A 12,670-nucleotide genomic window follows, 5' to 3' on the forward strand; every position below is an offset into this window, starting at 1 on the left:
GGCAGGAGAGCACAGGGACACCTGGCAGGCTCTGACAAGCATCTGGAGACAGAGCTGCCTCCCATCGCTCCCGAGCAGCAGCAGAGGAGAGTGCAAGAAAGGACATTCTGGCTCTAGGATGGAGGCCTGGTCCAGCAATCTGGGCCTGTCCAGCAGTCAGCCCGCTTGCCTCACCAGGCAGCATTCCCTCAGCGGAGCCGCTGAAGCGGAGGGGTAGCCTCTTAGGTCTGGAAGCTGTTCCTTTCCAAGGGTCTAGGATGGTCTAAGCTATTTTTCAAACCATCGCCAATATGTGTTCCTCTCTTTTCTCTGTTTGATTTCCTTTCCTTTTACTTCCCCTTTCGCCACCGTATCTCTCTTCTACAGTCACCTGGATAGAGACACTTCCTGCTAGGTTGGCATTAGGTGCTGTTAAGCCAGTTCCGACCTATGGTGACCCTAGGCCCAGCATAGCCCAACACTGCCCAGCCCTGCACCAGCCTCACAATTGTTCTGTGTTTGAGCCCATTGTTGCTGCCACTGTGCCAATCCCTCTTGTGGAGGGTCTTCTTTTTCGTTGCCTCTCTACTTCGTTAAGCATAATGTCCCGCTCTCAGAACTGGTCATTCCTGGTAACGTGTCCAAAGGGCAAGAGATGAAGTCTCACCATCCTTGCTTCTAAGGAGCACTCTGGCTGTACTTTCAAGAGTGACTTGAAATGCTGCCTGTTACAGCTTCCTGTGGGGGCATCGCGTGCTTCCTGCTATGCTGGTGGTAGTGGTAGTCAGTGCTAATAAGTCAATTCCAACTCATCGTGACCCTCCGGACAAACAGAACGAAGCACTGCCTGTGCCACCCTCACAATTGTTGTGATGTTTGAGTCTATTGTTGAAGCCCCTGCAACATTGTCAGAAGTCGTCCCCTTTTCCACTGTCCCCCTGCTTGACCAAGCATGATGTCCTCCAGGGACTGGTCTCTCCCCAGTAACGTCCAAAATACAGGGGACTGAGGCTCACCACCCTGGCATCTAAGGAACATTCTGGCCATCTTTCCAACACTGTCTTGGAAAGCTGCCCGTGATAGCTTCCAACTGGGGGCATTGCAGAGAGGAAGCCCTCTCACCTTTCCCCTCTAATCAAGCCAGCAGGTATTGACTGAGATCAGTAACTGAGTGTGAAGGACGCACATTCATCAATGCAGAGCATCTGGAAGTTCATGGTTACTTATATCGGCTGCAAGATGCTATAGAGGCCACCCAGCAAGGGGTGGAGATGATTTGGAATCTATAATGATCACAGCACATCGTGAAGGCTGCCACAGTTGAGCTATATCTTGGAAGTTTCAAATACAGAGGAGAAATGACTTCCTTTGCGTTACTAACGTGTGTCCATTCTACCAGGTGTGACATGTAGCTAAGGCGACCTATGGTCTTGGTTTACCCAGGACCTGAGACTTCCAGTGCTAAAAGAGGGACAGTCCTAGCAGAAGTCCTGGTTTCCCTGCAACAAAGGGATTTCCTAAGACCTGGGACATCCTGTGTGAAAACCAAGAAAGTGCTGGGCCAAATGGGATAGGTTGGGTCACCTGCACATAGTGCAGCTTGTATGATGCACTCAAGGAGAAGCATGTTAGCGGGCTTTTCAAGCACCTCTTCTTCACCAAACATGAAGAAAGTCAAAACCGGGTCCTTATTACTAATCCCGGCCCCTTCAGAAAACGCCAGGTCAGAAATAGTTGAAGCGTGGCAAAGATGGAAAGGAAACAAATAGGCTCTGATCCAAGACCTGAGAGTCCATCTAGGGGGTTGGGGATGTTCTCCAAAGCAGTAATTAGTAGAAGAGCAAACGGGGTCTAGCTGTAGTCATGCAGATCACTAGCCGTGAAACACGTGCATCCGGTCTCTTACCTGATGAATTTATGAGCCAGCTGCTGCACAAAGTAGTAGATCTCATTCCAGTGGTGCAGCACACTGCCCGACCTGGGGGAACAGAAGTGGATGTCGGTGTCTTTTGATCGTGTGCATTTTACGAACAGACAGAACGTTTTTATTGTGAGTGAAGGTTTAGAGCAAATCAGTTTTCCTTTCAACCATCCCTACCCATTTTGTTTCCTGTCCTTGCTTGTCATCCCCACAAGGTAACACATTTCATTCCCATCCCATTTCCTCCCGGTGTTTCCATCCCTCTGAGGCTTCAGAACTGATTCAAAGGCTGTGAGTTGGTTTTCTCTCTTAACCTTTCCTGCCCTCTGAACTTTGTCCTTGGGGACATGCTGCCCTTTTGGTTTCAGTGTTGAGGGGTCTTAGGAGGGTATACCGCCCTGGTGAAATTGGTCCCTTTATACATCTATTATTTCGTGGAAGAATTGAGTCCCAGGGGTGAGCTCACTTCCAGGCCTGAAGGGTAACTAATAGCGTAGTCTTGGGGTTCCACCAGTATCTCTCTGACCAGACAGTCTGGCATTTCATATCATTTTTAGCTTTGTTTCATATCTTTCTCACACTGTATTCAGGACCTTTTAATGCAATCTCTTCCATAGAGGTCAATAGTGGTGGCTGGGTACCATCTAGTTCTGATCTCAAGACTGTGACGTCTGCTGTGTAAGTAATAACCAAGATACTTTTAAAATTAATTATAGACATATACCATTGCACAAAAGATCTAAATAGGGGGGTTTAGAGAACTAGACAAAATACTATACAAAGGGGCTTCAAAACATTCATATAAATATGGAATTAAAGTAAAACTTTTCCATGAATTTTTTGACACCCCCTGGCATACCCCTGGATATAAGGTAACTCCAACCATGATGATAAAATTAAGGCAGCTACTTCATTCTGAACTACAAAGTGGCACAAGCAATTGTGCTCATAATGAGAGGCGCTTCCCCATCCACTCTATATCAGGGCATAATCTTGGGAGAAAATATATCCTAGATTTCTTTAGTTATGCTACCTATTGAATGTTTTTATTAAGAGGTGGGTGGCATTGGGTGATATCTAGATTATTGTTTAAGAATACACTATTCAGAGAAAGCACCTAAGCAGTTAAGAACATAATGACAAACTGCCTTTCTGAAACAGTGGGTTGACTCAAGGACGCCCTCAAAGCAAGAATACTTTCTTCTATTAAATTGGCATTCTATGATGCTCACCTTCCCGACACAACAGCTGAAGACAAAGCGGGTGAATAAGCAAATGTGGTGAAGAAAGCTGATGGTGCCCGGCTATCAGAAGATATAGCATCTGGGGTCTTAAAAGCTTGAAGGTAAACAAGCAGCCATCTAGCTCAGAAGCAACAAAGCCCACATGGAAGAAGCACACCAGCTGGTGCGATCACGAGGTGTCGAAGGGATCAGGTATCAGGCATCATCAGAACAAAAAAATCATATCATAGTGAATGAGGAGGGGAGTGCGGAGTGGAGACCCAAAGCCTATTTGTAAGCCATTGGACATCCCCTTACAGAAGGGTCGCAGGGAGAGATGAGCCAGTCAGGGTGTGATGTAGCAATGATGAAACATACAACTTTCCTCTAGTTCCTAAATGCCCCCCCCACCACCACCCCCGCGCCCACCAACAATCATGATCCGAATTCTACCTTGCAAGTCTGGCTAGACCAGACGATGTACATTGGTACAGATAGGAACTGGAAACACAGGGAATCCAGGGAGGATGGCCCCTACAGGACCAGTGGTGTAAGTGGCGATACTGGGAGGGTAGAGGGGGAATGGGTTGGAAAGGAGGAACTGATTACAAGGATCTACATGTGACCTCCTCCCTGGGGGATGGACAACAGAAAAGTGGGGTGAAGGGAGACGTCGAACAGGGCAAGATATGACAAAATAATAATTTAGAAATTATCAAGGTTCATGAGTGAGGCGGGGAGCAGAGAAGGAGGGGGAAAATGGAGAGCTGATGCCAGGGGCTTCAGTGGAGAGCAAATGTTTTGAGAATGATGAGGGCAATGAATGTACAAATGTGCTTTAAACAGTTGATGTATGTATGGATTGTGATAAGAGTTGTATGAGCCCCTAATAAAATGATTAAGATAAATAAACAAAACAGTGGGTTGATTTGGAGTTTTATATAACAAATTAGGGGATACTTGTACCTAAGAATTGCTAAGCAGCAATTCTGAATTTTCTGGATCTAAGCTTTCATTCAGGGTAAGGTTGAATGAATATATTCACACAGGGCTACAGAACCACGGTGCTTATTTTAACTGGAGAAAATGTGTGGTTTGTCTAGGTTTTCGTCATTCTGGTCATATCACTGTCAGCTGTGCTGTTCTTTTCATTTAAAAATATTCTGATCAAATAATCTTGTCAAGGGGAGATAACAGCCTCCAGTCTCAAATGAAGGCAAAGTTGGAAAATGGGTGCTTTTCTGCTCAATGATCAGATCTTTACAAGCACTGTGCTCACTTGCAGAGAGCGAGCACCCATAGGCTACCTGTGTCAAAAACGTCATGTACTGTCCTTGAGTGTCCAAATGGTCAGCAGGCCGGTTGTAGGCTGTCCATCCTGATTCTCCAACAAAGCGCAGTGGTGTTACTTCATTCTTTTCATCCAGTGGGAAATGGAGAAACATTCCTGCAGGATGCGCAGTCACGTCTCCTTTCTCTTTTTGTCTTCTTTATCTCTTCCATCATATAGCCACTCCCATCTGAGAGACAGCAGATTTCATGATCAAGTGTAAATGCTCCTCATAACACACTTCCATCTTTTCTTCCTAATTTGGTAGTTGATCTTGGCATACGATGATCATGTCCATCCGGGAATCGTTTCTCTCTCCGGGGATCTTTTCTAATTCTGGATCATTTTCATAATGGTCAGCACACAGTTTCCAGTAACCACCAAGATGACGCCGTGACTCCAGGCAGACCTGGAGACTGGGTTCTGGTCGGTGGGGTTGCCTCTGCTCTTCCGGGGATCCGTCTGTAGATCACCCTTCCACCCTCTTTCCACCAGGCTGCACCCCAAACTCCAGACACAGCTCAAAAGTTGATGTTTGACTCAGCTTTTCAGTTAGCTTTATCTTGTATTATTTCTTCTTAGTCTATTATTTTACATTTTTTTAATGAAAAGATGATTTTATTGGGGGGCTTTTACAGCTCTTATGACAATCCATACATCAGTGGTATCAAGCATATCTGTACATATGTTGCTATCATTATTTCCTACCCATTTTGCATTTGAATGATCCATTAGCTGGACTCATTGCCTGAAACTTCTCCACCATGAGAGATTATTTGAAAGGATGATGAGACTTTTTTGCCAAAATTCTTAAGTTGTTTTCTTAAAGAACTGCCCTCACATCACCTCTCTTTCTCCCCATCTTGCAACACAAAGAGATTCATAAATTAATTTCAAATGTTATGGAAAAAGTTTGTGTGTGTGTGTGTGTTTGGCTGCTATTTATATCATTCCCTGATTAAGAAAACACAAGGATACCAATTCATTTAAAGGAAATTAAAACAAACTGGGTTGAACATGGGACAAAGACAAGGCTTCCTACTCCCGTAAAGAGTTACAATCTCAGAAACCCACAGGAGCCGTTCTACTCGGTCCTCTAGGGCCCGGTCAAGTTGGAATTGCCTCAAGAGCACTGGGTGAGTGGGTTGGACATACCATCAGGAGAGGCCAGTCCTTGGAGAAGGACATCATGCTTGGTAAAGCAGAGAGCCCGTGACCAAGAACAAGACCCCGTGCACGATGGACGGCACAATGGGTGGCGCCAACAATGGGCTCCCAGCTGAGAACGATGGTGGGTTCATTCCGTTGCACACATGGTCGCTAGGAGCGGAACCAAGTCGAGGGCACCCAGCAACAACCCAACCTGGATGTCCCTAACGGAATCTCTGGAAGGGACCACGGGTTAAGTGCTTGGCGACTCCCTGAAAGGTTGGCAGTTCCAACCCACTCAGTAACCCCTTCGGAGAAGGCCTGGCAACCCGCTTCTGAAAAGTCACAGTCTCGATTTGTCTTAAAATATGCCATTTTGATCAACAACAACAACAGCAAAAAACACCCCCCCAAAACCAAAATGTATACAAGTGTTGTATTTTTCGGGTATGTTGATGCTCGGTATAGGGGAGAGATACAAAAAAGTGCCCTTGGGTGTTCAGAAAAGTCTAGCTCCATCTGGAAACTTCCTTGTTCATGAATAGGTGCTAGGTTTCATGTATGGCAAGTTGTGTTTTGTTTTGAAGCAGAAAATAGATGGAACATCCGAGGTCACACTGGAGGCCGGGAGGCATTCCCAAGCCTGCTTCCCCTGACCCATCTCTGCTGAATCACCCTGGAGATGCACACAGCCTGCTTCCCCAAGCATCAGCTGCGCATCCACACCTCTTACTATCAAGTGGATTCCAACTCACCGCAACCTGTAGGAGTGGTCGGAACCACCCCACCATGCTCCCAGGTGATCTTGACTCAGAAGCCGACTTGTCACATCTTTCCAGAGTGACTAATGGGTTCAGAACCACTGAGCGACCTTTCAGTGATCGATCGGCCGAGCACTTAACCACTTCACCACCAGAACTCCCGGATAAGCTTAACATCCCCACTTAATAGTCTGGGAACTACATGGATTGGGTCTTCTCTGGGTCATCCTCAGACGCCAAAGATGCTCAGTTACTAATAAGGCAAGGGATTCCAGGGTTGTCTGGAATTGCATCTTTGGAAACTTCTAGTCCTGATCACTGCCTCTTCTTAACCCACCCACACAAGACCCTACTTCTCAATGCTAATACAAGATCAGGTCACCCTCTGGAAAGTACATAATCATAATAAAGCTGGTGGCAGTCGCGTCTGCTTTTAGCATGGACATCTAATCTAGATTCCCCTGTGAGCAGGCCTGCTAACAATGGTGCCAAGTCTTCTCCCATGTTTCACCACCTGCCAGCCATAGCTCATCTTCCTCTGCCCAGACCCCAAATACCTTATTTACACAAATCTTCAGCGGGACTCCAGCCAGGCTCCTACCTCACTGACGATGAACAGCTGAGATCCGAGCTGTGGGAAAACACGCACGTCCTATCTGCACTTGGCCCTCTGAGCTAGTCCCAGGTTTGGATGTTGCTATTCCCAGAATAATGGCCCAGGTGCAGCGTTCATGTTCAGACCCTGGACTTCCTGTCCAATAACTAGGCTCCTGGACTCAAGCCAAGAGAGGCAGGACGTTGGCTGCAGAAAGGACTGCATGGACAGCCCCTCTCCCATCTAAAATGTGTCCGGAGTAGACTGCTCCCTAGGGTTTTGGGAAGCCGTGACCTTTTGGAAGCAGACCAGCGGGTCTTCTTCTAAGGCACCTTTGGGTGGGTTCAGACCCCCAACCTTTGGGGTCGTAATCGAGCACTTAGGTGTTTGCACCCCTCAGGGACTCCTGTCTAAAAGGTAAGTGCTGTCGAGTCCGTGTCCATCACAGTGACCTGATGTACAACAGAAGGAAACCCTGCCCGTCCGGCCCTGACATCCCACCTGTGGAGGCCCATGTTACCTTCGGGCCACGAGGCTCAGCAGCTTGTTGTTAACAAAGCTCCACGAAAGAAGTGAAAACTCCTTCCAAGCCCAGAGGTAAAAAGCACTGTGCTCTGTGGTGGATGCCCGCCCCACCTCCAGAAGGCTTCTCCCTACAACTGCTGGGCGGCCGATACTCACAGAGAGTCGTGGTGCCCCCTATTCTAGAAATCAGTGGAGGGGAGCCCCAAACGCCACTGCTGTGGAATCCATTGTGACTTCTAGTAGCCCCATCCGGGGTTTCCAAGGCTTCCTAAATCCTTTCCAGAGCAGACAGCCTCATCTTTCTCCTGTGGTGCAGTTGGTGGCGGGGAGAAGAGGGGTTTGATCCACTGACCTTGTGGTTAGCTGTCTAATGCTGACCCGACAGTGGCACGACGACTCCTTGGTGGATGTGCAAGGGTCCTGATATTTGGGTCAATTAAATTTTTATCTCCAATGCCGTTCTAGGTCCTGAAGACTTCCGCGGCCAGCCTGGCATCAGGACTGGTGGTGGTGGTGGTCAGGGGGTGGTAGTTGGGGCCTGGTTCCAAGTGACACTGTAGCAGAGCAAAAGGCGGCATTCCAGTTGCCTCCTGGGAATTCTGCGTGAAGGCAGTCCTGTAAAGTTCCCTGCTTGAAGACCACCCACAAGCCTGGTGTGGCCGTTGCTATTGTTCGCTGCAAAGTCCGCCCCCAGTTCCTGGAGACAGCATACACATACTGGAAACGGGACGACGGTGGCCCATGTGCTTCCTGGCTAATTATGGGCAGCAGATCACCAGGCCTTTCCTCCTGCTTCATCCTAGTCTGGAAGCTCCCCTGAAATCTACCCAGCAAAATATATTTACACACACGCCTCCACTGAGGGTCAGACATTGCCAATGTACCTGGTGGGTAAATGGAATCTGGGGCTCCTTCATGGAAGGCACAGAACTGCCGCTGTCCCCCAATGCACCTCGGTCCCCCACCAAGTAGTGTCCTCACACCATCTCCGGTGGTTTATCTTTGGAAAAAGGTCCACAAGACCATGGTGGGACAAAGCTGTTGCTCCTTGCTACTAGTTAGCAGGCGGTCATTGCTGAAGAAGCGCCATTGTTTCTTATTACTTACTTACTTTAAAAAAAACAACATTTTATTGGGGGCTTGTACAACTCTCATCACAATCCATCCATCCATCCATTGTGTCAAGCACATTTGTACACTTGGTCCCATCACCATTCTCACAACATTTGCTTTCTACTTGAGTCCTTGGTATCAGCTCCTCGTTTTTCTCCCTCCCTCCCTCACCCTTGAAAATGTATGAACTATTATTATTTGTTCATGACTGACACTGACCGATATATCCCTTCACCCACTTTTCTGTTGTCCGTCCCCCAGGGACAGAGTTATAGGTGGATCCTTGTGCTCGGTTACTTTTTATTTATAATCATGTGCTCCTTCCGGGATTTGGAACATGGTAAGAAGTCTAGAATTTTGTCTTTCATTGCGCCCACTGTTGGTTTCCAGTGAAGGATTTTGCAAGCAACCTGGCATTGGCCCTCATATTACTGTTCAATTACTTCTCAAAACCAAAACCAAAGAAACAAAAATCAAAACAGACTCCCCGCCATTGGGCCAAGTCTGAATCATGGCCACCGTGTGGGTTTCTCAGACGGTCACACTAACTAGAGTAGGAAGACTCATCTTTTTCCTGAGGAATGGCTGGTGGTTTTGAACTGCTGGCCTTGTGGATAGCAGCCCACCAAAGACCCATGACGCCACTGGGGCTCCTTCTCAATCAGCCCCAAGGGTCTAATATGCAAAGAGTAGGAGCAAAATAAGAACCCCAAATCCTAGTCTGATTTCTGAAATACATTCTTTCATGTTTATGTGAGTTTCCAAGGCTCCCTGTGGTTAGACTCCTTAGAAAACACAAGCCCTTTCCATTAGCCACACATGTAACCAGAATCAGAAAGAATCCCGTTGGCCAACTTGAGTTTCAACGGTCCCCTTTCTCTTGCGCAGGGGTTAGAGGATAATGAAAGGGGACAAGAGAGCTCTCGCTTGGAGCCATCCATCACCCTGAAGTCTGTAAGTTCTGGAAGAGCATGGTAGCTCTAAGGATGGAAAGTATTAAACTGTCAGCCCCTGCATTTCTTTCACCCCACCCCGGCTGAAGTCACAATGTCCTCAGTGACCTACCCAGGTCCCCAACCAACCCTGGGAGGAGATGGACATGCTCAACTTTATGGCAGAAACAAGTGGTGCCTGCAATGAGTTTTGCAGTCACCGGGCCCGCTTTCTTTTGCCTTCGCTCCTCACCCATGGCTGCCGAGTGACTTCTGACTCATGATGGCCACAATGTGTGTTGCCGTAGAACTGTGCATGCCATAGGATTTTCAAAGGACAGTTTTTCAGAAGCAGATCACCAGGTTCACCCCATTCACCATTGTCACCAGCTGGGGACCCTTCCTGGCCTCCTGCACCCTTACCAACTGGAGGCCGAAACCTGGACCATATATTCAGTACTTGTCCTCCTACTGAGGTCATCGTCAGGCATCCCTCCTCCTGCTCTCAAAGGTTAATCTTGACTCTTGCTTCCACATCAATTTCTTCACCCACCTCTGCCACCAGTCCAGACCAAGCTTAACCCGCCCTACTCAGTGTGCGGTAGACACCCTCAACTTGGATGCCCTGCCCCAAACCCACTGATACTGACAGATTCCTCCATCAGTGATGGCTATGAAATGATTTTTAAGCTGTAGCATGCAGTCAAAACCAATGACTTAGGAAATCAGTTGGGTGAGAGATCGCCAACATTAAATAAAGAATCTAAAAATCAGGACGTATTGCATACAGTGACAGTAAGTAACGTTACATGAACCTTTGGATCCATTTTGTGGAAGTATTTAAGTGATTACGTGCTTGCTAGCTAACAGTCCGAAACCACAAGTGCTCCTTGGGAAAAGTCCTGGTCACCATAAAGATTCCCCGATAAAGCTTCCGTAAAGATTCCTCCACATCCCACTGCGCACAAGACCACTCTGACTCATGTCGCTGTCGTTGCCGTTGAGTCAGCTCTGACTCATGGCCACCCGGTTTCCAAGGCTGCAAGTCTGTACAAGAGTAGATAGTCCCATCTTTCTCCCGCAGGGTGCTGGTGGATTTGAACGGCCAACTTTCGATTAGCAGTGCAACCCTTACTCAAGAGCATCTCAGATTATACCGTTGGAAATTGTATGCAGCAGTTCAAGCTTGTCCTATAGGGTCACCATGAATTAGAATCGACTCGATGACAACAGTTGTTGTTTTCATGTGTACTGCTTCAAGATGTAAAATAATACGTATCATTTTCCTTGTGGGTCATGACCAAATGATTTTGGGGGTTTTTTTATTTTTACTTTTTATTGTGACTTGGGAAACAGTTTTTATTATTTTTCATGGAGAGATTTTTTGATTGTGGCAAAAAATATACACAACAAAACATTCCCCGATTCAATAACTTCTACATGTATAACTCAATGCCAATGATTACACTCTTCATATTGTATGACCACTATTGATATCCTTTTCCAAATGTTTCCACCACCATTAACAGAAACTCAATACCCCCTAAGCAAAAGCTCTTCCTCCTTCATCCACAGTAACTATTGGTCAAGTTTGATTTCTTCTTCTTTTTTTAGTAGTTTTCTTCACATCATACACATTCATAGTTAAATCACTTTTTAAAAAGAGTTGTATGCACATCATCACAATCAGCTCTAATGCTCCCTCCCCTCTGCCCCAAATGATTTTGTAGCAAAGGGTCACCCTTTCCATCAGCACCCCCTTCATCGCTATCACAATGCACAACATAGAGAGAGAACCGGCAGAGCCCGAAAGGCTTTTCTGATGTCCACTCTTGGTCCTTTTGTGACAAATTCAGCACAAAAGCATTGCTGGTTGGACAAGAAATGACAGACTAGTTTAAGAAGCAAAACAACAGTGACCACTGGGTCAACCCTGGTCCGAGTAGAGCCATGGAGTCCACAGGATTTCCCAGCACTGATCCGCAGAGCTCTCTTCCAGACCTGCTCCGGATGCCCTCAAACTCCCAACCTTTCAGTTAGCAACCAGGCACCTTCACGATTTACACCACTCAGGGACGCCCTCGATCAGTTCCCCGCGTGGAAGTTCCCATCGCTGAAGTCCCTGGCTGTGGTGCGGTTTCTCCCACTCTCTGCCTCCGCAGAGTTGAGGCTGCCACAGTCACTTTGCACCCCCAAGACAGAAATAAAGGGGGATGGGCCAATATCAGTCAAGTAAATGCAACTGTGAGCTGAATTACTTGGAAGGCAGTGACTTGGAATGCGAGCACCACAGGAGAGGATTTGAAAAGGTGGTCTTACAAAAGCAGGGCTCATCGTTGCAAATGCAGCACAAGTTAAACAAAATTTTTTTTTTAATCGCCCGAGCTCAGAGATCATTGACCACACTCTAGACCACTCTAGACCAGACTCAATATAGATCCTCCACCCTCTTCCAACATAATGTACTTTGCTTTTGTATCAACTATGGTCCCTGTTCTTCTCATCTACTATGATGAGGATGAAAATGTTTTTGTGTTATTAAGCAATTTTCTACAGCATCACTTGCATTGTTAGAATTTTCTGCACTTCAGAGATACTTTCAAAATGGCAAACAAAAAAAAAAAAACCTTGCTGCCAGCGAGTAGATTCCAACTCATAGTGACTCTATAGGACAGAATGTAACTGCCCCACTGGGTTTCCCAGGCTGTTAATCTTTAGGGGAGTAGAAAGCCTCATCTTTCTCCCATGGAGTGGCTGGTGGTTTCGAACTGTTGACCTTGAGGCTAGCAGTTCAATGTGTAACCAGTACGCCACTAGGGCTCCTCTAGGACTCTTTAGAGACACTTTGTTATGGGCGTAATTCCTTCCCGGATACTGGGGTGCTTTCATTATTTTGGTTATGAGGACGTTATGATGAACATCCTTATAAATATATATAAATATATGTACACACATTACATACATACACATGCATTACATATTTATGTAAATACATATGTAAATACATATTTATATATGCAACAATGCTACCTGAAATTTTTAAAACTCATTTTTTTAGGGACTCATACAACTCTTATCACAATCCATACATACATCAATTGTTTAAAGCACATTTGTATATTCATTGCCCTCATCATTCTCA

At 46.5% G+C, this 12,670-nt stretch overlaps 1 protein-coding gene and 1 pseudogene across 1 annotated transcript in view; both read right to left on the reverse strand.

The window, feature by feature from the left end:
• The window catches only part of ANTXR1 (ANTXR cell adhesion molecule 1), a 258,401-nt gene that overhangs the window by 224,043 nt on the left and 21,688 nt on the right, over nucleotides 1–12,670 (reverse strand). The window contains exon 2 of the mRNA XM_045294087.1: nucleotides 1,886–1,957. Coding sequence (XP_045150022.1) covers nucleotides 1,886–1,957 — 72 coding nt within the window. The remainder of the gene's footprint in view (nucleotides 1–1,885; nucleotides 1,958–12,670) is intronic.
• LOC105979312 lies at nucleotides 2,806–5,165 on the reverse strand (annotated as a pseudogene).

This window comes from Echinops telfairi, unplaced genomic scaffold (genome assembly GCF_000313985.2).
Source record: "Echinops telfairi isolate 266 unplaced genomic scaffold, ASM31398v2 ScPeMD7_2573;HRSCAF=3158, whole genome shotgun sequence".
Classification (NCBI taxonomy): Eukaryota; Metazoa; Chordata; class Mammalia; order Afrosoricida; family Tenrecidae; genus Echinops; species Echinops telfairi.